The 22,780-nt window shown below is 37.8% G+C and overlaps 1 protein-coding gene across 3 annotated transcripts in view; it reads right to left on the reverse strand.

The window, feature by feature from the left end:
* CDH18 (cadherin 18) overlaps positions 1-21,095 on the reverse strand; it is a 168,032-nt gene extending 146,937 nt beyond the window's left edge. For 2 of the 3 annotated variants that reach the window (XM_086469061.1, XM_086469060.1), the window contains exon 1: positions 20,868-21,095. In XM_086469061.1, coding sequence (XP_086325187.1) covers positions 20,868-21,095 — 228 coding nt within the window. The remainder of the gene's footprint in view (positions 1-20,867) is intronic. The other variant, XM_086469062.1, reaches the window with a different exon arrangement.
* Positions 21,096-22,780: the final 1,685 nt, after the last annotated feature.

The following is a 22,780-nucleotide window of genomic DNA, read 5'->3' on the forward strand; positions in this document are numbered from 1 at the left end:
TTTTCTGAGTTCTGTATTTTTTTTTCTCCTCACGTAAAATAATTATTTTTCAAGTTTCATTTGGTTTTAAAAATGTCCTTGGGAAAAATGAAAGCCTGTGAAATAGAAAAAAAATACTACCTGACAATAAATCAGCAAATTTCTTTCTACTGAATATGGATTGTTCATATGTAGCCTGACCAGCAGTAAGCCTGGCTTACTGTGTATGAATACATCCAACAAAAGAATTTCAGCTAGCTTTCGATTTCAGTTCCAGTATATGTTCAGTAACCAATGGAAGATTTTGGCCAAACTAGTCTGCTCATGAAAAATATCCTTCTCACTCCTATTCTGGACAATCCTCAATAATAATAATAATAATAATAATAATAATAATAACAACAACAACAACAACAACAACAACGCTATTAACATTTTTGTTAATATTATCCAATTGCCAACAGCAAGGAGTGGAAAAACTTTTCTGTTAGACTGTTTAAAAATCAACTTGTTATTACAATAATCTGTAAAGGTATCTTATCTAACACCTTCCTCCTTCTCCCCAACCTGAAGTGCTTTCTTTAGTTGTTCACTCCTTTAGAAAATAAAGTTATTCTTCGTGGTAGAGCAGCAAATTATTTTCACAGCTGTGCTCCCCTGCCTCACGCAAAAGAAGAGGCGATATTTCAAATCCTTAGCTGGTGAGGTAATTGGACTTGACTATCAGAAATACTACCTACTAACCCAGGATTTGAAATTAGATTTTTCTAAAAGTCTACATTCTCCATGGAGCCTCTGCATGGAAGAGGTACCCCTCTCTGCAAAATCTGCATTGGTTCAGGGGCTCCAGAGCACAATCAGCTGGGTCCTGGAATGTCCAGCACAGATCGCACCATGGCAGGGACTCTTAGGACATTTTCTGATGTCCTATGCACTTAATAACTAAGCACTTAACAACCATGTTAAGCTAGATCAAGATTTTTAGCTAATTCATTTTGGATACGACTCCCATTTTAGTTTGCGATAATAATAGTTATTTCCCTCCATCATCCCCAAGTTGTGCATGTAGTTTTAGTAGTTAATACTCAAGTAACTCTGACATATGGACAACCATCTTGGACAAAAAAAAAAAAAAAAAGGAAAAAATGAAAGTGGGAGAGAAAATGAATGAATTAATGAGATGATGCAGAAGAGTACTAACAAAATGAGACAGAGTAGACAAAAATCTGTTAGGAAAGGTTTAGCGATAGCCGGTCCCATAGTGGGCTATGGTTATGGAACAGATGATCTCTTGAGATTTCTTCCTGACCTACAATTCTGTGGCCTTTTAAAAATGCATTTTAGCTATTTCATGTATAAATCATCTCCTTCTAATGTGCGATCTTGCCTTCATTAAGGATATGTAAACTAGTTCAATTCTATGAATAAATCAGACTCTAACGTTCAAAGGTAGCATTTACAGAAGGTTGAAAAAGGGTCTCATTTTTTCAGGGAATAATTATTTCATTGTACATCAGCAACTCTTAATTTATCTTACAGGCAGGAGTGCTGAAATACTACCACAGCATCTTGTAAGAGAGATTGTTCTAGCTCAGTTTCTTAAGGAGTGTAAGGTTTGACAAGTAACAGATTTATCCATTTTCTTATGTTTATATTTAGGTTTAGGATTAGCCCCCCTAAGAATATTCTTACATACAAAAATAATGTGTGATCATACCACTAATGCTAGTATTAAGAGGCATTTATTATGTGTTAATTATTCTTCTTTTTTAATAATACATGTCTACACATAACAGGGCAATATTCTGCTGTATTTGCACATAAACAGAATACGAGCTCATCAAAAAAACTTCACCACTTTGGAGAACAACAGAAGTTTTTACCGAGGTGAGGCTTCACTATGGAGGAACATTTAAAGAAAAGAACACATGTTGAACTCATAGGGATATATACTTAATTGTTATATGTGTCCTTTTACCTCTTGCCCATTATTCCAACAAAGTGGTGAGACCTCCTCAGCTGCTTGGGGATCCTCCCATTAGGAGGGGTTCCATCTTTTATCATTTTTAAGCAAAACATGACAAAAGCTTCTTCCTTCCCTTTTGCAGCTATCAGGCAGGACAGAAAGAAATAATGCTAATGCTTTCAGGCATCTGTACACTGATGGACACCCTAAAAACAGTATTTCATTTTCTTTTTCATTATTTTTAAAAGGGTAATGTTAAAACTATGAAAGATAATGTCAGTCAGCAGGATTACTCAACTCACAGGTACTATCAAAAATGTAACACTACTGACTCTTACATAGGTAATACTCCTTTCCACTGTTCTGGTAATTTGAAGAACTCAGAGAGGTGACAGTGCAATTTAAATTAGGATCATTCATTCTGGTTCATAATTGCAGCTGGTAATTTAATGGCAAATAAACGGTGAAAACAAAACTGATTTGAAGCTTTCATATTCCTCATGCTTCCAGCTTTGGTTGTCAATCCCATCTCATCAAGTTCTCTTGCACATAATTGTGCCTTGTCCTTTTTCTCTGTTTTGGCTACTGACTCCTACCCCATCACTCCAGGCACGGTCCTTCTTGCTGTCCTGAGCTATGAGAGAATGCACCACTTGCACTGCTCCTCACAGGAGACTGAGAACTAACAGTATCCTGGAGTAGGCAAAAAAAATCACTCCCGTCAGTGAGGGGAATACCCTTCAGCGGTGTTCTCTACTGTTTCACCTACTGACTCCAGATGCCATCTACCCCCTCTTCCACCTTGCCCTCAGAACACTATCAGACTCCTCAAGGCACAGCAACCCCTTTTCTAGAAAAAAATTCATAACCAGTTTAACTTACTTCAACATGATAAGCATTTATGAAAGCAAAACTGGAAAAAAAATTAGTAGGCAGCCCCAATTTAGAGCCATTAACACACAGAATAAAGTAGCTCTACAGAAGATAATATTCAGATCCCACGTAAAAAATACCATGTGAGAATCTGACCCACAAAAAAATTCTTGACATCTTTGACAGACAGGAAATAAAAAGGAACAGTGAAATTTATACAAAATATAACACTGATCTTGCTGTTGCACGTTTCTAATTAGTTTAAGCAAGAAAAGAAAAACTCTTCTCCTACTACGCACATTTTATTTTCCAGTCATATAGTTAAATTTTGAGTTGAACTGGGAATCATTTCTTCTCCCTCATCTGGAGGTTCACAAATATGTGCAAACAAATGTCTTTGGTGCTCAATTTCCCTCCTTGTCAGGATATTAAAGGCCATAAATCAAGACACTCACAAGTCACCTAATCAATAAACATGGCTAATTAACTAATCAATTCATTAATCAACTTGTATTTGTTGTACCTCTCATATGCATGATTAATCCAGTCACATAGCTTCTCAGTGTGTCCTCTGATAGGCACCCCAGCTCTGGAGAATGGGTGAGAATTGTCCCTTTGTACTCTTTGAAACTCCTAGTGGATGAGTAACAGAATCTTTCACCCATTACCTCACTCAGGTCCTGCTGCCTCCACATAACAAAAACCTATCAAACAAAAGTCACTTCCAAATGTAGCTTTTGCTGGTCAGCTGGATGTTAATAAAAAATGTAAAACATTGCTGCGATGCTCAGGAACTTCTCTGAGGTCAGTCAGGGTTCTGCAAAATTCCCAGAAAGTAGAAATACTGATTATAATGAAGCCCAAAGCTTCTGTGATTTAATTTCATTTTTCATAATTAAATCTGACATTTCAGATTTGCAACTGTTTTGTTTTAACTTGAAAGACAACAAGAAAAAAAATAATCTAGGCAAATCTTAGGGATCTGCAGATACGGAAACTTCACAGGAATTACAAGTGTTCTGCATAGACATCAAAGACAAGTCATCCATTTTATTCTCATAGGTGAGCATTTTAATTTGTTTCAAAATCCAGGCATGTCTCATATAACTAATGTAAAAGCCTAAAGATATCTATATTCATGCAAGCGGGACAGAACTGAAAAAGCTGACCCAAATCAGAAGGCTTTCAAAAACTGATGAAATATCCTGAAGGGTGACCAAACAAGTTCACTGTGATTTTACGCCTGAACTCTGGTTGATCTGAGATTAATCTGTACAGACATTGCACTTGGGTAAATTTTTTCAACACTTGCACTTTCTCTTGCTACTACAACCTGTGTTCTGTATTTCCCATCCACTTTTTCTCCACACCTGATATTTCTCCAATGACTATGAGAAGAGAAACCAAGTTCTTCATGTGTCATCTTATAACCACACGTACTTCCTGAAACACCTTACCATACAAAGCTGATTCATAATCTCCCCTCTGGGAGAGCTTCACAGACTCAACTCATAACTAGTTTCTGTCAGAAACTCTTCAGAAGGTGCATGAAATAAACAGCAACTAGGACACAGATCTCAACATACCATTATGCTGTATACAATTCTCCTTGAATTTTTACACATGTGGCGAGATCTTCAAATACAATTTAGAGAACAAATCCAATGATTTGCCATTTACATCAGCTGAGAAGCCAGTCTGTGAAATTCAGATTATTGTCACATTAGCCTGGTTTGCTAGAGTTGTTCAGAATTCAGTATAACCATGTAAAACTAAGATGTTAATATGATATTAGATGTTATTAATTACCATAGCAGATGCTACACCCACTGTCTGTTGCAGATCTCCAACACTATAATGCTTATGCTCTGCTAAACCAAGACAGTAGAGATACAGATTTCTCTCTGCACAACATCTCCACATAGAAGAAGAAAACAAGGAAATGGTAGGTGCAGAGTCCTCTTTTACACTGCATGACTACCTGTTAATGATTGGCTCCAGTGGAGCGCTTAACATTTCAGGGTACAACACTGCTTGTTAATTCCCTTGTTTTGTGTTCTAGGATTAGGCTTTCAGCCATATTTGAGCAGATACTGGTAACAAGTCTGCATCTGTCTGACGTAAAAAGAATTTGCCTGTCGTGGTGCCAAGAGCCAGGAAAACTGTCACTCCACGTGTACTCAGAGGGTACATGTTAGAGCAAGAGGTCTGAAAAGATGCAACTCAACTGAATCAATGTTGAAGAATAAACTTTGATTTTTTAAAAAATTTTTTTCCCCCTAAATAAATGCTGTGCTCTTTGGGAACAGTTAACTTCCCAATGCCTCAGTTGAATTCTTCATAAAACTAAGTTTCTGAAGCATGCTGTGAAGGTGTGATAGCTAATATCTCTCAAGAATCTTTTGACCCTAGACTGTAGACAAACCAAATCAAAATAATTTACATTTCTTCTATGTTCCTTCCCACTAGCAGTTCATGTAGCTGTATTAATGTAATATGTAGTCTTGAAATATACATTATCTTCCTATTTAGCATGTTTCAGAATGAGAAAGGTTTGAAGAAAAGTGCATTGAACAGCTTTCATTTAGCTTCTAATGCCCACATACACATACTATTCTGTTCACACACTAATATGATCTTTCATCAGCTGCCACACAGAGCTGAGGTAATATGGAGACTGAATCATCTTTTAACCTCCAAAGGATCCACATGAGGTCAGAGCAAGACAACCTTTTAGAATCACCTGTACAACAACACAAAGAAAGAACTAGCAAATGCAATCACAAATTGCTGGAAACTGTGAACTCCAGTCCTAGAAATGTCAAGAAGTGAAGGGAATCCAGTTGAATAATGAAGAGTGAGGAGAAAGCATTTCTGCAGAATCTCAACAGATTTTAAAAAGTTTGTCTCCACTTTCTTAATAGCACTGCTGACGGGGGAGGGATGCAGGTGTTAGAAAACGCAGAAACTACTGACTGGAAACAACTCAGCAGAAGAGAATACCATGAGAAATGAGGAGCATTTCAAATGAAGATTATTCAAGGCAGAACAGAAGGGCTGACAAACTGGAGCACTCTTGCCCTCCTGTCTGTAAAATGACACACTGAGAAGATTCCTTTTCTGCACTTACTTGGTACCCAGTAGACTGAAACATCACAGAAATTTTTTCTTGGAGGAAGAGTACTGTCATTTAGATGTTTCCAGTTTATTAAACCAATATTGCACCTACAGATGTACTATGGGGGTTAATTGATGAAGATACCTCTTGAATAGTAGTGAGTTTAAAATTTTCAGGGTTTTTTCGGGTGAGGAATATTGATTTTAGAGACTAGAAACGATTGTAGCAATTTTGAAGAAATCATGTTACAAAAGGAACTTACTACTCAGTAAGTACTGAGCAGAAGGGAAACTTTTACATTCTCCCTAGGGTAGCTGTGTGGTTTGATACTCGTATTACATTTCCACCTAGGGATTTTTGTTTCGTTATGGTTTGCTACAAAAGGCTGCCAAACAAAAACATCGTTCTCCCATAGAAAATAAAATCAACACAAATAAATGCTAATATCCTTTAGGTTAGAACACTGCTGAGACATGAAGCAGAATGTCTGTTTACTGTGTAAGTGGTCAGTACAAGCCTTGTGAACTACTTAAGTTCCCCTGAAATAGCAGCTTCAGAGATAAGGATTACTTGAATTACTGTAGTACCTCATTGGGATGATTTTTTCAGCTAGCGCATACAATACATAGTAAGATCATGTCTCTTCCCCAAAAGCCACACCTAAGATCAAAAGAAAAAGTAGCCGTAGTAAGGTTAATGTGCATTACTGCTGGCATTGTGTATTGCTACTTAATAGCACATCTCTTTTGTGAAAGAACCAGGAGCATTACTCTTTTTGATTTCCAGTCAAGTACATTTGTGTATGCTGCCTCATTAGGTGATACCCATTCTTTGTGTGACTATTAACCATTGTAATAACTATCAACATCTATCACGAAGTCAGAGAAGTCATTATATTTGAGGGACACAGAAGTGTCTCTAACAAAAACTATTGCTTTCTGCAGGGGATTCACCAAGGGGAAAATGATACGTAATAGATGAAAGACTGTATAGTTCAAGGTAAAGGTTAATAGCTGTATTAGTAAGAACGTGGCCACAACTAAGAGCAATTACAGAATTTTCACATCTAGCAATGTTTTTTTTTAAACAAAGATAGAGGAGGAAGAGAATTCTGGGCATCACTGATTTAGGGTTCCTACACAGAGGCTTCTCAGTGGGATCTGATTGTCTGGAAGTGCCAAGTATCTACTCCCTGAAGCCAAAACTGGAAAGAAACAAATCAAACAAGCCAACAGCATTCAATTTCCAAACAGTGTACTAAATTAGAGCCACTAAGAATCATCAGTCACTTGTAAGACGGAAGGGTTTTTCCAGTTTGGTTTGTGTTTGGGTTTTGGTTTTTTTTTTTTTTTTTTTAACCCGCAAACTGTTGTTAATGTTATAAACAACACTACCATGCATATTTCAGCTTTTACCTGGAATCTACATCCCAATTTTACATGATCCTTATGATTAGTGATTTAAATAAAAACAAGCCTTGAATGAGTCACTGTAAATTGCCAGTTTCCTTTAAGTATGAAAACTATCTATAATGAATGTATTCCTTGTGCTCTGAAACATGTCACAATGACTTCACACAATATAGAGGAAAAATGGAGAAACTACTTCTTCCAAACAAAATGTTGTGGTAGTTTGGTTCTGGCCAGATGCCAGGTACCCACCAAAGCCACTCTATCACTCTCACCGCCTCAGCTAGACAGGGGAGAGAAAATATAACAACAGGCATGTGGGTCAGATAAAGACAGTTTAATGAAGCAAAAACCGCGCATGGAAGCAAAAGCAAAACAAAAGATCTATTCTCTACTCCCCATCAGCAGGCGATGTCCAGCCACTTTCTGGGAAGTAGGGCTCCGGTATGCGTAGTGGTTGCTCCGGATGACAAATGTGAAATGAATGTCCCCCCCTTCTTCCTGTTTTCCCCAGTTTACGTTGCTGAGCAGACGTCATGTGGTATGGAATATCCCTTTGGTCAGTCTAGGTCAGCTGTCCTGGCTATATCCCCTCCCAAGTTTTTACCCACTCCCAGCCTACTGGGGAAATGTTGGGGAAATACCCTTGATGCTGGGTGAGCCCTACTCAGTAGTAGTCAAAACACTGGTGTGTTACCTAGCTACCACTGCACAGCACGGTGAGGGCTGCATCTCAGGCAGACCCACTACAAATGTAAAACAGATCTGCTCATGCTATTACAGACATGTAGAGGAAAAGTTATCTAAGAAGGGAGGATGCACTAGAAATGCTGAATTTATCCATAATAGCCTCTGACACAATCAAGCTTGGAAAAATATTTAATATGACAACAAATCCTTGTGCTATAGGTGTGATGGGCAAAAGTGATTTTTGTTAACATTTATTTGAACTAACACTCAGCTGTCTATATTTATGGACACGCAGCTCTGACTTCTTGAATGCACGGATTTCCCATCAAACTGTGGCTTGCTCTTAATCTCAATGTGCCATGGTTTTACCTGCTGAATTACCTCAATTCATTATTGAGAGACTAATTAGGAACACTGATGTGGCATTAAAGATCAAAGCATCCTATACTAAGCAGTTTTACCAATTTCATAGGTGAAGAACTGCATCGTTTTCCTTATTTCTAGTTCACCGTGCTATTTTTTTTGGATGACTCCTACTGCTTGTAGGAGGGAAGGAATGGAAAGTGAAAAATCATTCCTGATTCACATTCCTCACACTAGTCATGACTGTCTAGGCTACTATCCAATCCATTTCATTTCATCTCTTTTCAATCAGAAGAGCCCTCCCCTACTCAGGTGTTCCTCATACTACTTCCAAGAAAGTAAAGCAATCCCATCTCATAAAAAATCCTGTATTCAGACAGACAACAGTTGTACATAAACACTGTAATTCCAGAATTCAAGTTGTTCATTGAAAATGTGGAGATTCTCAAATAAAGGTGACACTTTGATGGTTTCATTAGTCACTCATACAGAAACTGTTCTATACATTAGATCAGCCTTGTAGCCCTTCTCAGAAATGTTTCTTTTGCAAGACTGGGGAAAAGGATAAGAAAATGAGAGGTATGCTTTGTGTCTGAGACACAGGCGCGCTGTGGCTTGATACAGTAAGACATTTGATGGTGGTTCTTCTTCCCTTTTCTAATGATTTCTAATATTCAGTTTGTTTATTAGATTGTTTGTAAGTACTTAGCAGATAGAAGTTTATCTTAGAGGTCATAACCTTACAGTCTTGTTAATGAGAGGTAACTGTCAACCCAGTTAAACCTGTTCAACTCAGCTGCTGCTCATGTGCTCCATTCTACATTTACCTGTAATGAATTTCAGGCAGTCTTGGAAGATCCCTCTGTTGCATTTCTTTATGGTTGGTCTTTCCCTTTTTTTTCTTCTCAATAGCTTAGCAAAATTAATGAAATTTGCCACCTAGCTCTTCACCCTACTTCCCACAAAGAGTTTTAAATGCTAAATGGTATTGGTTTTCCCCACATGCTAGTTTTTAGGGGGTCTTGGGTTTTTTTGCATTTGTTTATTTGTTTATTATATTGATACCACTGCACACTTTGGACCTCAAGCACCAAAGTAGTTTTAGATATTAATACACCACAGTTACTGGGTTGGGTATTTCTTCTTGGATTGCTGCACCAGGTACGTGACTAATTACTGTTCATTTGTTGACCTGTTCCATTGCCTCTTCCACAGTGCCTCAGTCTGAGATTTCCTTTGATGCACTCCTCATGAAATGGCTGTGCTGTGCTTCCCAAGGTCTCCCACGGTAAAGAGGTTTTAAAAAAAACCTTTTAGCTTTTCTGTAACAGCCTTGTTTTGCTCTCTTTACACCTTTTATACCCCAACTGTCTTTTGGCACAATGGTTGCTGGCAGACATAATAATCCTGATGTTTCTAAAGAAGAATTTTTTTTTTTTTTATTGCAAGTTTTTCCTCAAACTTTCTTTGATGGGTTACTGTGCTTTACAAATAACATGGAAGACTTCTTAGTCCTTTGCTATTTCTCTCATTTGGAAACAACTGCACTTCTTAAAAGACTCTGCCTTTATTTGCCCTCTCTACTGTGCCATTTAGTCATTCCAACTTCCTTTAGCCCTTCACATCTTTCTGGCAGGAGTTTTGCATTTGCTTTAAGCATTACTTAAGACTAAGTTTAGCTTTAGTTCTTCGTTTGGAGATTTGATGACTAGATAATTTACGAAGCAGTCATTTATCATGGCTAGAGCATTTTGATATTAGGTTTCCACCTCAATGTAAAATTTATCCTGCCTTCCAGGGAGTAAGTGAAGCCCCTTATTATTGATACATTTTTCCTGCCTTTGAAGCTACTGGAACACACTCAACAAATCATCAGCAATTTTGTTATTTCAATAGCAGGGTAATGACAATGTTCTTGTAGTTTTAATATTACATCTGAAACATCCATACAGATGCTCTCTGATTTGTTGAAGCAGTGATGTTGTCATGATTTGACTCAAGGCTTTCAGACAGAAAGTATTCATACATCAAGGTGTGCAAACATTGCTTCTGTACTACTTTACGAGGTCCAAAATTATACCTCTTTAGGATACTATTGAATTTTACAATTAAAATGTATAATTACTATTAGTAAAACAAAAATGGCAATACAAACATACCTAAAAAATTATATAAAAAAAATTGGACCATGCATTCCAAAAGATACTATTTTTATATTATTTATAAGCATTTCTATTTGTTTGGTAAACATATACAGAAACCTTGTCCTAAATAGGCTTTCCTAATTTGAAGGAAGAGTTGTTTGTGGGCAGCACCTCTTTTGTAATCAATACATTATCACAAGAATGGCTCATGTATGTCCTTTGACTAATATGAAAAGATCTCTTCTGTAGAACTGTAATTATTGGTATGTCTTTTATATGAGACTTTGAAAAGCTGTATTATTTATACTGATAGCTTAAGTATGGAGTAAATTAAATCACTGGAAGATAACAAAACAAATACCTCCCTGGAGGTATTTAAAATACGTGTAGATGAGACGCTTAGTGACATGGTTTAGTGGTGGGCTTGGCAATATTACGTTAATGGTTGGACTTGATGATCTTAAAGGTCTTTTCCAATCAAAATGATTCTACAATTCTATGATTTTGGCAACAGTTAAGGTCACGCATATCTGGCAACTAACAGGCAAGGACATATCAATACCCCATACCACACAAATTAAGTATACACTAAACCAAAGATAAATCCCAAGTGTAAATTTATGAATACAAACTACTATTCCTCATGATTAGGATTTTTTTTTTTTGGTAACTTAATGGAAAATTTCAAACTACTGTAAGAGCAAAAATTGAGATTTCATACAAATGTTCAGCTGAGAGAAGGAGTTAAGGGAATCTTAGTAGACAAGGAGTTGCTTAATGAGTATCTAGATTGCTGTACAGCCCAGGGAATTGAATTAATAGATGTTGCTTAATGTTTCTGTTAGCCATTGTACAAATTAGTTGAAGCAAGAAGTCTTGTGGCCCCCTACAATAGGCAGTCCCCAATAAGAATTATGAACCTGTCTTAAGAACCGGCTGAAACTGACCCTGAAGTTTGGGCAAGAACTGAGGAGAAACTGAGTCTGCGCAAGGACAAGGGATTACCAGAGGTGAAGAAGAGGAGCCATCAGCCTTCATCTTTATGACCCCCGACGACCACCACAAGGAGGCACTGCGCAAGCGCAGATGGGAGAAGTGTATGGAAATGACTTCTTGGGATTAATTTTAATACGAAGCAGGGATAGGCCATACATATGGATAGGCGTATTGGGAAAACTTAGTACATGTAACACTTAACTGTATAAACCTAAGACAAGTTGCCGCGTTGAGGCGAACACAACTTTGGTGGGACTAGCCCCTGTGCTGCCCAGTGCTGAATAAACATACCTACTTTACAATCTCACAGACTGTATATCCACACATCACAGCATATAGCACAACTTCACTACTACTCTTGAGTAATAGACTTAGAACAAGCTCTTCTGGTGAGCTTATTCCCCGAGTCCTTTAATAATACCTTTCTGCAGACAGACATCTTTGCAACTGTCCTATCTCCCGTCTTGCACAGCTCTGTACAGGCAATCTGTCTCAGAAAACCTCATCTAAACTCTGGAGTGAATAGACTCTTTAGCAAAGGGACCAGACATCATAGGAATACAAAGATGACTTTAAAGGTGTTCTGTTTTAACCCCAGACATACAGATTTACCTTTGCTCAGGTTCTTGGCTGTAAATCATCGAGCATAATCTGTACGCAAATAACACCTCTGCACTTTCTTTCCAAACGAAGGTGTTTGTGTCCTTTTCATTGCTATTTAAAATACGTTAAGTAGTCACAGCTGATAAACTAGTGGGAATAACTATTTAAATTAAAACTAAATGCTTGTCAAAAGCCAACCAGAGATAATCCTGATAAGCAGAAAAAATATGAAGAAAATCTGGAATAGTGTTTTCATGTTTTTACAGGCTGGTGTTCTCTACTACAATTAGAAAAAAACACATGTATTTTAGAAATTAAATATTTACAAAGGTGATTAATCTGAAAAGTCACCATTGTGATTTTAGTTTCATAGCCTGTGTATGATTAAAAACAATGGAGAAGTTTTAATTTTAAACCTTAGATCTCCTTCTTTACTTCTTATTCTCTGATGAATTTTTATTGTCATTAAAAACATGTACCTAATAAGGCAAAGATGCAATTGCTGAGAAGGCAATACATTCAAAATCCACCAGTATGAGTCATTACCTTTAGTGCCGTACAGAAAATACCACACAAATAACCCTCTGCAAACTCCGCTATGAGCCTAGAAATATTGCAGTCTCATACTCATTTCCCCCCCCCCCCCCCCCCCCCCCGACATTTTAGGATGAAGTAATGAGCTGCTAGACCTGGAATCCCTATCCTTTTACAGCCATCTTCACCCTAGAAAAAGAGGACATCTTCCTGCTAAACCACATTCTGTATGGTTTCACTTGTCACATCCTTCTAGATGAAGAAAAGGAGAAAACACTTAACTGTGGTGATGTGCATCCTATTTGCCTAACTATCGTGTTTGACTTCCTGCACTTTTTTCTATCTTTATAACTTGATGTACAGTAAATAGGGTTATTTAATCTAGTTTCAAGCATCCAACAGAAGTGTTCCTGTCATTGTATGAACAAGCTAAGTAAAAGTCCAGCTGACAATTCCTTTTGTAAATATATCTCAAATGAGATCACAAAATATACAAAATAGCCAAATGATGCAGAAGCATCTTTAAAAAGACAACAAGGCATGTGAGTGTGAAAAGTTACACATGCAATAAACATGAACGAGCACCTCCCTTAAAATCTGGTTGAGAAGGTACTTGAGAAGTAACTGACATGCTAATTCACACTTGAGTTTGTCAACCTATCTTCAGCTTCATCACCTATTGATTTAAGATTAGATGGCAAATATCCTTAAAACAATGTTACCAAGTTCAAGACTAACATAAAAGGATGCAGAATTATCTTTATTTGCTCATTGACACATCTTATGGATGTAATTGATGCACCACCTCTTTTGTGTGTGTTTGTTGTTTGGGTTTTTTTTTAAATATAGAAACTAAGTATTTTGACATTTTACACAATTTTCATATAAAGATTGTCAGAAGCTATGCATAGAGTATGGCATAAGTTAAAGATGCAGTTACAGAGAAGGCAAATTGTACCATGCCAACTGCGTGGTGGGTCAACTTTGGATGGCTGCTGAACACCCGTCCAGCCACTCTCTCACTCCCCTCCTCAACGGGATGTGGGAGATAAAGGCAGGGACGTCCCTTACCAATTACTGTAACGGAATCGACATGAGGAAAATTAATTTAATTTATTGCCAATTAAAATTTAGTTGGATGGCAAGAGGAAAAAAGGCAAAAAGCTAAAACACCTTCCCCACACACCCTCCTCCTGCCCAGGCTCTCCTTCACTCCCGACTCCTCCACCTCCTCCCCCCGAGGGGCGCAGGGGTCGGGGCCCGCGGGGCTGCGGTCAGCCCAGGGCCGCTCGTCTCCGCCGCTGCCGCCCCCTCTCGCCGCTCCCCGCCCCAGCCCGGGCCCTTCCCAGGGGCTGCAGGGAAGACCCTGCCCCAGCGGGGTCTCTCCCGGGGCCGCCGGGGCGCCTCTGCCGGGGGCCCGGAGCCCCTCCGCCCCTCCCGCCGCTCTCCCCGCGGGGCTCGCAGGGCCGTTTCTCCCCCGGTACCGCTCAGCCCCGGCTGCCGGGCAGCGCTGTGCCCGCTCTGACCCGGGCTGGCCCCGCGGCGCCCGCCCGTGGCCGAGGGGCTCGGCTGTGCCCCGCGCTGGGGCCGCTGGAGCCGGCGGGAACCGGCTGGGGCCGGCGCGGGGCCGCCCGGGTGCCGCCCGGCAGAGATGGCCCCGGGGCCGGCGGCGGCCGGGCAGGTAAACCCTGTATATGACCGAACTGAAAAACAGAATAAAGGAAGGCACAAGGCTAGGTAGGAACAATGCGAGCTTTCCCAACGAAAGATTACTGCTGAAATGTTCAAGTGAGAAATGGCAGTTCCACCTAAAAGACGTTGGTTTCATCACTATAGCTGTTCAGTGCAAAGAAGATGTAAAAGCCACAGAACTTCAGAGGCTGGTGTGTCAAATCACGAAAGGGTAAGAAGCAAAGAATAAAATAAAAAAAGAGGTCAAGTTTTGTACAGACTTTTTCAGTCCATACGAATCTCACGGAAGATTAGATCACCATGACAAAATTATTTTGAACGATTAATTGAAATAACATTCTCCACATAGCAAACTGATGTTTTGCAATATAGAACTGACAGACTGTATAAAGCTTTCTCACAAAAACAGTTATTGCTTTGACATATTAGATTCAATTTTGCTGTTTTGACATAAAAGACCAAGTTTCTTCTTGGTGCAATTCCACATTGACTTAAATTAAGTTAAACAAGGTAAACACTTTATCCCATGTCTTTGGACTAGGACTGAACTTCAATACGTTCATGCTTTTCTGTTTGTTTGTTTGGTCTGTCAAGTCAAAATGCCCTTGTCAGTCTTTATAAAGCCGTTTTCTGTCAAAGAACTGCAATGCAACTGGCTTTCCATCAACTTCAATGCCACTGAGTCAAAAAGTTATTTAGCAATAGCAAGGGTGACGAGAATTAGGACCAGAGTAATCATAGAGCAGAAAAACATCAAGATAAAAGTAGATAAAAAGTACTATAAAATCTGAGGTTAGTGTCCTAATGCAATGAAAATGCTGTAACAGGGAAGATGATTTTGAGTAATCAGACAGCAGAAAACAATAAAGACCAAAGTAAATAGGAAGTATTATAAAATCTGAGGTTAGTGACCTATGGAGAAACTATAACAGGGAAGCTTTTCTTTAATTAAAAGATATCTATTAAAAATACAAACCTCTACTTTTCCAGTGCAGACATATATAATCTTAATCTTTCACAGATTTGCTGAGAGAGGTTTGAAGGAAGGTTCCTTTGAAGGAAGCCAGAGACATCTCAGCCTTAAATTGAATTAAAAATGGTGAAGGTAAAATCTTTGCTCAAATATTAAGTGTACTCATTCAGTGCTAGTCTTCCCTCTTTCTAAGAGCCTTGGAAAATTTAGTAAGTTAACCTCTTTCACACTAGACTCATGAACTATGTGATTTTAAAGCTTGCTGAGCCAAAATCCCTCTCCTTTTCTTTTTACTTTATTTTCTACATAGGTCTATTCTAGTATAAAATTTTAAAGAAATAACCAAAGTCCATAAAAGAAAAATCCGTGTATGCATAATTAGGTTGTTATTGCTACCACATTTTTGTTAGCTATAGAGGAAAATTAGTTTATTTAAATATATTATTTGTGAAACTAACTACCTAAAAGGTAGAAAATGAGATGCACTTTATTCTAGATGCTGATTATGCCACTTGCTTGCCTTTTTACAAAGGCATGAAAATGGGTAACAAGCGATGTGCAAAATCTTTAGACTACAACATCTACACTTTCTTTTAATTTTCTTTATCACAAAAGAAAACCCCTTTTTTATTAGGCATAAATTTCGGAACTGTTTGCTTATGTTTAAAATGCTGAAATATCTGACATGCTTTATTTTAGGTAAGCCTCTAACAGTGAATAAAAGCATTTTGATTGTAAAAAACTTTTATTTCTTCCCTAGGACTTATTCTAAAGCATACATGTTTTCCCCTTACTGTCATTAAATCTGAGATGTGAAATTGTCTTCACATGATCAGGGAAGATTAGATTCACTCTCCTGTATTAGAACTAATTTACTGCAATGACATTTCACGTATTACTTTGGAAAAGAATTTTGAATGACAAGACTGTTATGCCATATTTCTAGTTTCAAAACTAAAATAACAAATTATTAGAATCACTGCCTTGAAAATCCAATATAACACCTGGGATTTCTTTCCTAATCTAACTTTCAGTTCAAGCATTTTAGGACATTTTAAAAGCTGTAACGTTCCTCTTCCCTTTCCTGTATTCACACTCATTTCCAACTGTTCCATATCTCCCTCATCAACACAAATCAGAAAGTGTTTTTGAATTAAAGGTAAAAATGTAAGAACTAAGTGTCACTCCCCTTACCCCCCAAATTTGTGAAGAAAAATGCAGTTGAAAAACAATACAGAGTTGAATACCTGAAAAGCCATTCCTATTTACCCCTCAGAGGACACCTGAAGTGGATTAAGAGGTATATGTCAGGTATTTCACAGACCCAAAGGGTTGACAGAGGAATCAAGTGTCAGTCTTGTTCATTATATTCCTCTGCTACTGCCTCTAATAGCATGACTCACTCAGCTTCAAAGCAACACTGATCTTCCCTTTACCACTGCACATTTACTTCTCTCACGAGTGAAAAGGACAGGGAATGTGTAGTTAATGATGTGCTTCCAGGGCAACTCACTTTTAAGAAATATCAGAAGGACCAGACCTTCTGGAGACAAAGAGGTGCAAAGGTTCAAAATAAAGAAGGTTATGGACTGAAACATGTACTCTGTTTCTCTGCTTTCCTAAAGTTGTTATTTGTTTTCCGTATTCTGACATGTTAATTATCTAACCTGGAAGCACGCAAAAAATGCAGGAGAAATGCAAACTGTATCCGCCATAGCAACTGAGAAATGTTAAAGCTTGCAGCCCTACAGCACAAGTTTTTCTAGATTTCCTCAGGAGGATCTTCATTCCTCTGAGCTCGTGCAGTCGGTTTCTGACTCCTCACTAGGTCATGGTGCACTGGCTAGCTCTGCCCCTTTCAGTGCTCACAGCCAAGTTTTCATTAGAATAGCAAGAAGTCTCATGTAGCTGAATGCTCAGTTCTGTGGATTCAAGCTGCTTATCTGAGACAAGGATATTTGTTTCTGCTTAATCAAATTTCCACAGTTTCTCCACTGCATGTGCACAAATATACTTGCACCCACAGAGGAGCGGTCTGTCAGAACTAACAGATACTGTTGATCATTGGGAAGTTTTCAAGAAACACTGGAATAATTCATCATTCTAAAAAAATGTCACTGTGGTTTGAAATTCTTTAAACATATCTTTTTTTATGCAAAACTATTTTTGGAGTTGTTTGTTCAGTAAAACATACCCTGAAACATTGAAGATTTCCCCCAAGTGCAACTGACAGCAGGGAACCAGTTCAATAATCCCAGAACCACAGAAAATACTTAACATTTACAGAAGGATCATTTCTCATTTCTACCACAACCTCATTTTTCCAGGACCTGTGTTTTGCCATGTTCCTATAAAAACCTTCTGAGTATGGCTAATATGGATTAATTTTATATAGATTTCCAGTCTCCAAATGACATTTTTTTAGAGAAAAGTAATAATGACTGAGGAATGGGGAAATATTTGCTCTTAAAATATTATGATGACTTGTTGTCCTAACACTTGCTGTATAACAGATGACAGCAGTAAAATAATCCATCCTCTTGACAGTCATTTCACAATAAGAATGAGAAAACTTACCATTTTCATTGCAGGCCTACCCTATTCTTGTCCTCAGTGTGCATTTCCATGATGATGACTGTAATCATTATAACAGCATTGTACATAATGACTCTGCTTTCTGTGATGTTACTCCCAAATTGGATATGAAAAATGTGAAAGGACAGATCTCAAATGGCAAAACTCACCAGTGAAGCAGGGTAGCCTACTGAATTAATAACTGGCAGAGTTGATAGCATGCTGCCACTGAACAGAAGCATGGAACTAAAAGTCAACCGCTCAGACAGCCTTCCTTCATAAACTGAGGGGCTTTGCATGAAAACCTCTTGTCAAATTAAAGGCACATAGAATCAGACCTTGATAAGGTGTGTACAATTAAATGCAACATCAGTAAAACATCCGTGTTTCAAAATGAAAAGGAACTCATGCATAATGACCACTACTGAAATTTTGTTGATTACTAATACTACATCAGTGTCAGCCAGGCTTTTGCTTTTTTCTGAATTATAAATATATGCCTGAGCTAAAATGATTGATCTCTGCACTAAATCAGGTCATCAGAACCATCACAACAAATGGAAAATAGAGTAGGGATGCTTCTAAGTCCCACAAAGCTTCTGCAAAGGTGAGCTTACTAATGTTGTAAAGTATTCAGAGTAGAAAATTATGAATACTACATGGAATTCTTTGAGGAAAAGCAGAGAAAAATTGGTAAGTACAGAGGAAGAAATGTCCTCAAACAAGGCATGTAGTCACGTTCTGACCACGAAGGATTAAAAGAAATCCTATTCATTGATCTCCATAAATGTAACATTAATAGAGCAGTCAGAGGATGAAAGAAAATATATAATACTATCATAGGAACAGAAATTTGAAAGGGACTGTCCTTTAGGTCATTGAATCCAGGCCTCTGTTCTTGCATGCAATCATGTCTATAAATGCTTTCATAAAGACAAGCACATTTTACTTAGAAACCCCTTCAGATTTTTGTTTCCACTCTTCCTATTAGTAGACTCTTTCAGAATCTCATGTATTTTCTTATTTCCATTCTAAATGAACTCATGGCCACCAAAACCTCATTTTTTTTTTTCAAGTAAAAGCTGAATCAACTTAAATAGCTCTTCTCTTCCCTTGTGGTTACTTCTGAAGTGTATTTATAGTATAACATGTGCTCTTCATTATTATTTGTGGGAGTAACTGAACAAACATATTTTATTCTGTACCACCGCCCCAGCCATAGTATTTGTTTTTTCTCTGTATAGCTTCATATAAAAATTAATTTTTCTTGGCCAAAAGTATTCAGAGCAGTAAACAGGTTAACATTATTTTTTACAGTGGCTTCAACACCACTTTATCTCCGTTTTGATTATCTCAGTTTTTGCAGCTTAGCATCATATTTACCTTCTTTAAGGTATGACAGTAGAGGTGGTGACCAGATCTTTCTCTTCCTCTGTCACTTATACCTGAATACCAGCAGTGTATAACAGAAATTCATGATATCATTCTGTAAGAGCCTTACCACATTGTGGTCCCGAGGTTTACTCTGTATCTCCATATCCAAACCTTATTCATGCTATCTAGCTCTTTCCAGACAATGTTTTGATTCTACTGCACAGCTTTGCATCAACAATATGTTTGTAAAATGTTTCTTCTATTCCAAAATCATTCATGAAAATGTTAATCAGTCTCAGATGGGTCTGGAAGCGCATCTCCTCATCCCCTTACCCGTTTTAAAGCTTCTCTTTCAATGCAACCCACAATCTCCATTTAGAAAGGTCTTTCCTCAGTTTACACACTTTCCTGCACAAACCTCAACAATTTTCAGTATGCTGAAATACTTGGTATTCTACTAAAGTTGGCATAACTAGATATTTTCTTTTTGGTATTTGTGTTAGCAGTGTCTTAAATACAGATGCTCCGCTTGCTATTTTTAGCTCAGACGATACTGTTCAAATTTCAGAATGCCGTTGCTACCAGACATCTGTGATTTCAGAAGATACTGGTTCCCTTGGATATTTTTAATTCTCTAAGACATAATTTATGGGATTCCCAACTTAAAGGTAAACTAAAATTAAATAATTCCTTTTCCATGCTCTCATCTCCATTAACCATCTTTCTTCACCCCTCATATTCAACGTCTCTCCATCTTCATTACAGAAATGAAGATTCATTAGACTATGTAATACAAAATTCTATCATAATGCTGAAAGACAGTATTTGGGGGAGAAAAGCTCCATCTGTTATACATCTTGCAATAAAGCTATATATACAGTTTTGTGTTATTTTAATGCAAATTTAAAACCCAAGTTATACAGACAACATTACACATGATAAACGAGACTTCAGTTGGCCAGCCTACAACTGCATCACCATGAACTTTATGCCTGAAGCTCACCATATATGCCAAAACATTGTTGTTTTCATAGGTTTCTAAGGAACTGTAACAAATAACACACCTCCTGCCTCTTTTTATGAAGACAGTCACAGAGGATTTCCCTTTGGAGGAGTCCTTTTCCACCCTACCCTGAGTAGAATGAATACTCTATGGAGCCTAAACTCTATTTATAATATGCCCTGAAGTAGAACTGAATCTTATTCTGAAATAGTCTGGAAAAGTCTTTAGCAGCGACATATTTAAGCCCCATGCATTTGGTGGTTCTAGAATCTGATCTAAGAGGATCAGCTGCACTCACTCTGTGTTTGGCTGAGCTCAGAAGAAGAGCTATTATACCATATTTTAATATCTTCATCCTAATTACTTTTATTTATATTTTTTCTTTATAACAAACACAGAAAGTATACATAGACAACTGGCAAATTCACTGTGCATGTATATAGCAATTCAAGAGGTGTCCTCCTATAAAAAAAAGGAGGTGCCATCTAAGGAGATACCTGGTTTTCCTCTATCAGTGCCACACTTCAGGGGACAGGAAAACCAAAACCAAAACCAAAATGAAGACAATGACCTTACCTTTCCTACATACTGAGGATCTGGTCCCATGTGTTCTTCTAAAACAAAGAACTGATTCCACACCCATCCACGCTTCGGACGATGATGCACTTCTGTTTCACCTTCTACGTGTTTGGTTTGATTTCTAGTCACCTTGATGGAGCCATGGTGAGCAGCTCCATAACACCTCTGCACAAAACAGAGACAAACTAGGACTGGGCAGATACAAGATGTACTTGCAATTTTCATTGTAGGATAAGCTTCCTGTTCACAGTTTTCTTTCTCTTGTCTTTTTCAGCTGTAATCCTTTAATAAGTTCCCGAGACAGAAGGTGAAGCCTGGTTCAGAAACACAGTCCAAAATGGGTTTTTCTTCTTGTTCATGGTTTAGCTGCCCATTTGGGAGAGCTCAAATTATATTTACATTATAAAAAGCTGACTGGAAAATTTGGTATTTCTTCTGAGGTCTTCATAATAGAGTTCCACAGCCAACCATTTTCTAATAGGGAAAGAAAAGAAAGCCACTTACTCATCACTAAAACCAGCAATTTTCAGGTTTCTGACCCTCTCATTGTAACTAAAATTTATTTTCAATCCTTCCTGTAAAAATGTTTTCATATTCTTTTTATTAAATGCCTGAAGAATTAGCATGGCTTTTCCAAGCTATGAAAACATTCACATTATTAAAACTGGATGATTCAGGACAGTTCCTTTGGCCTTTACCTGCAAATCACTGAGTTGGTCTGGTAGTAAAATAAAATCACCGGTACAGTGTCATTAGATAGATCACAAAATGGTAGGAGTTGGAAGGGACTTCTGGAATAGTGATTGGTAATTCATTTCACATGAGTTCTGATCTTCCATACACCACATAGAGATCCAGCATGGTGAAAAATACCAAGGTGATGATGGGTTTTGAAAGAAAGCCTCCAAAATGGTCTTTGAGGATTTTGAGTCAATATTAAGAGTATACTGACAGGAACTTTCAGTCAAAATGTGCTCTTTTACACCCTGTGCTTTACATACATTCCAACCAGTATCATACTACAACCTCACAAAATTATTTCACACTGACAGAAGTACTGTTTAGATGAACAGTATTATTTTTATAAAAGCATTTAAGTTCCCAGTGACAATATTTTCTAAAATTCAAAAAGGAAAATGTAACTTTTTATACTACATTAGTAAAATGTGAAAATGTGCATATAAGTTGATGTACTGCTTAAAGCAAAGTACCTTGAAAGGAATAAAATAGCTCTTCAACCTCAGAGAAACAGTTACCCTAATGTAACCATTTGTTCAGTTATCTGAAGATATCAAAGATCAGTCAATTAGGAGTCTCAAACCATGCAACTATATCTACAAAAATTAGAACTGTCTTCCAGTATTGGCTTTGTTTGAGTATCATAAAGCCATTACAAGTTAAGTAAACAGAAACACGATGAAACTAATTTTGTTTCTAAGCTTCATGGGAAGCCAACAGACCAAATTCAAAATCTCTAAAGAAGAACTAAACAAGAAATTAGAGATCAGATGGAAAAACACTGCAGTGGAAGGAGGCTTATCAACTGTCTTTTGGCTGCAGATTTTTTTACCTTATGCTCCTTTCAAATACGTAATAATACTGGAAGCCCAACCATACTTTCTTCTGTATTCATCTAAATACACTTTCTCATTAGAATAACGGAAGAATACTTCAAGACTGCTGTACATTAGAAATACCCAGAAAGGACATATTTTCCATTGCTATTGGTTCAGGACGGTGGATCATGCTGAAGTAAAGGACGAACTCCAGTCTCTTGTGGCTGGGCAGGAGTTCAAAAAGAAACTCTGTATCATATTTTCCACCGACAAAAGAAATTTTTAGACATTTAGTATTACCCTGATTCTTATTTCTATATCAACGTGATCTCCCCTCAACCCTTAAGGTTGAGG

This window comes from Leptosomus discolor, chromosome 8, assembly GCF_034619465.1.
Source record: "Leptosomus discolor isolate bLepDis1 chromosome 8, bLepDis1.hap2, whole genome shotgun sequence".
Lineage (NCBI taxonomy): Eukaryota > Metazoa > Chordata > Aves > Leptosomiformes > Leptosomidae > Leptosomus > Leptosomus discolor.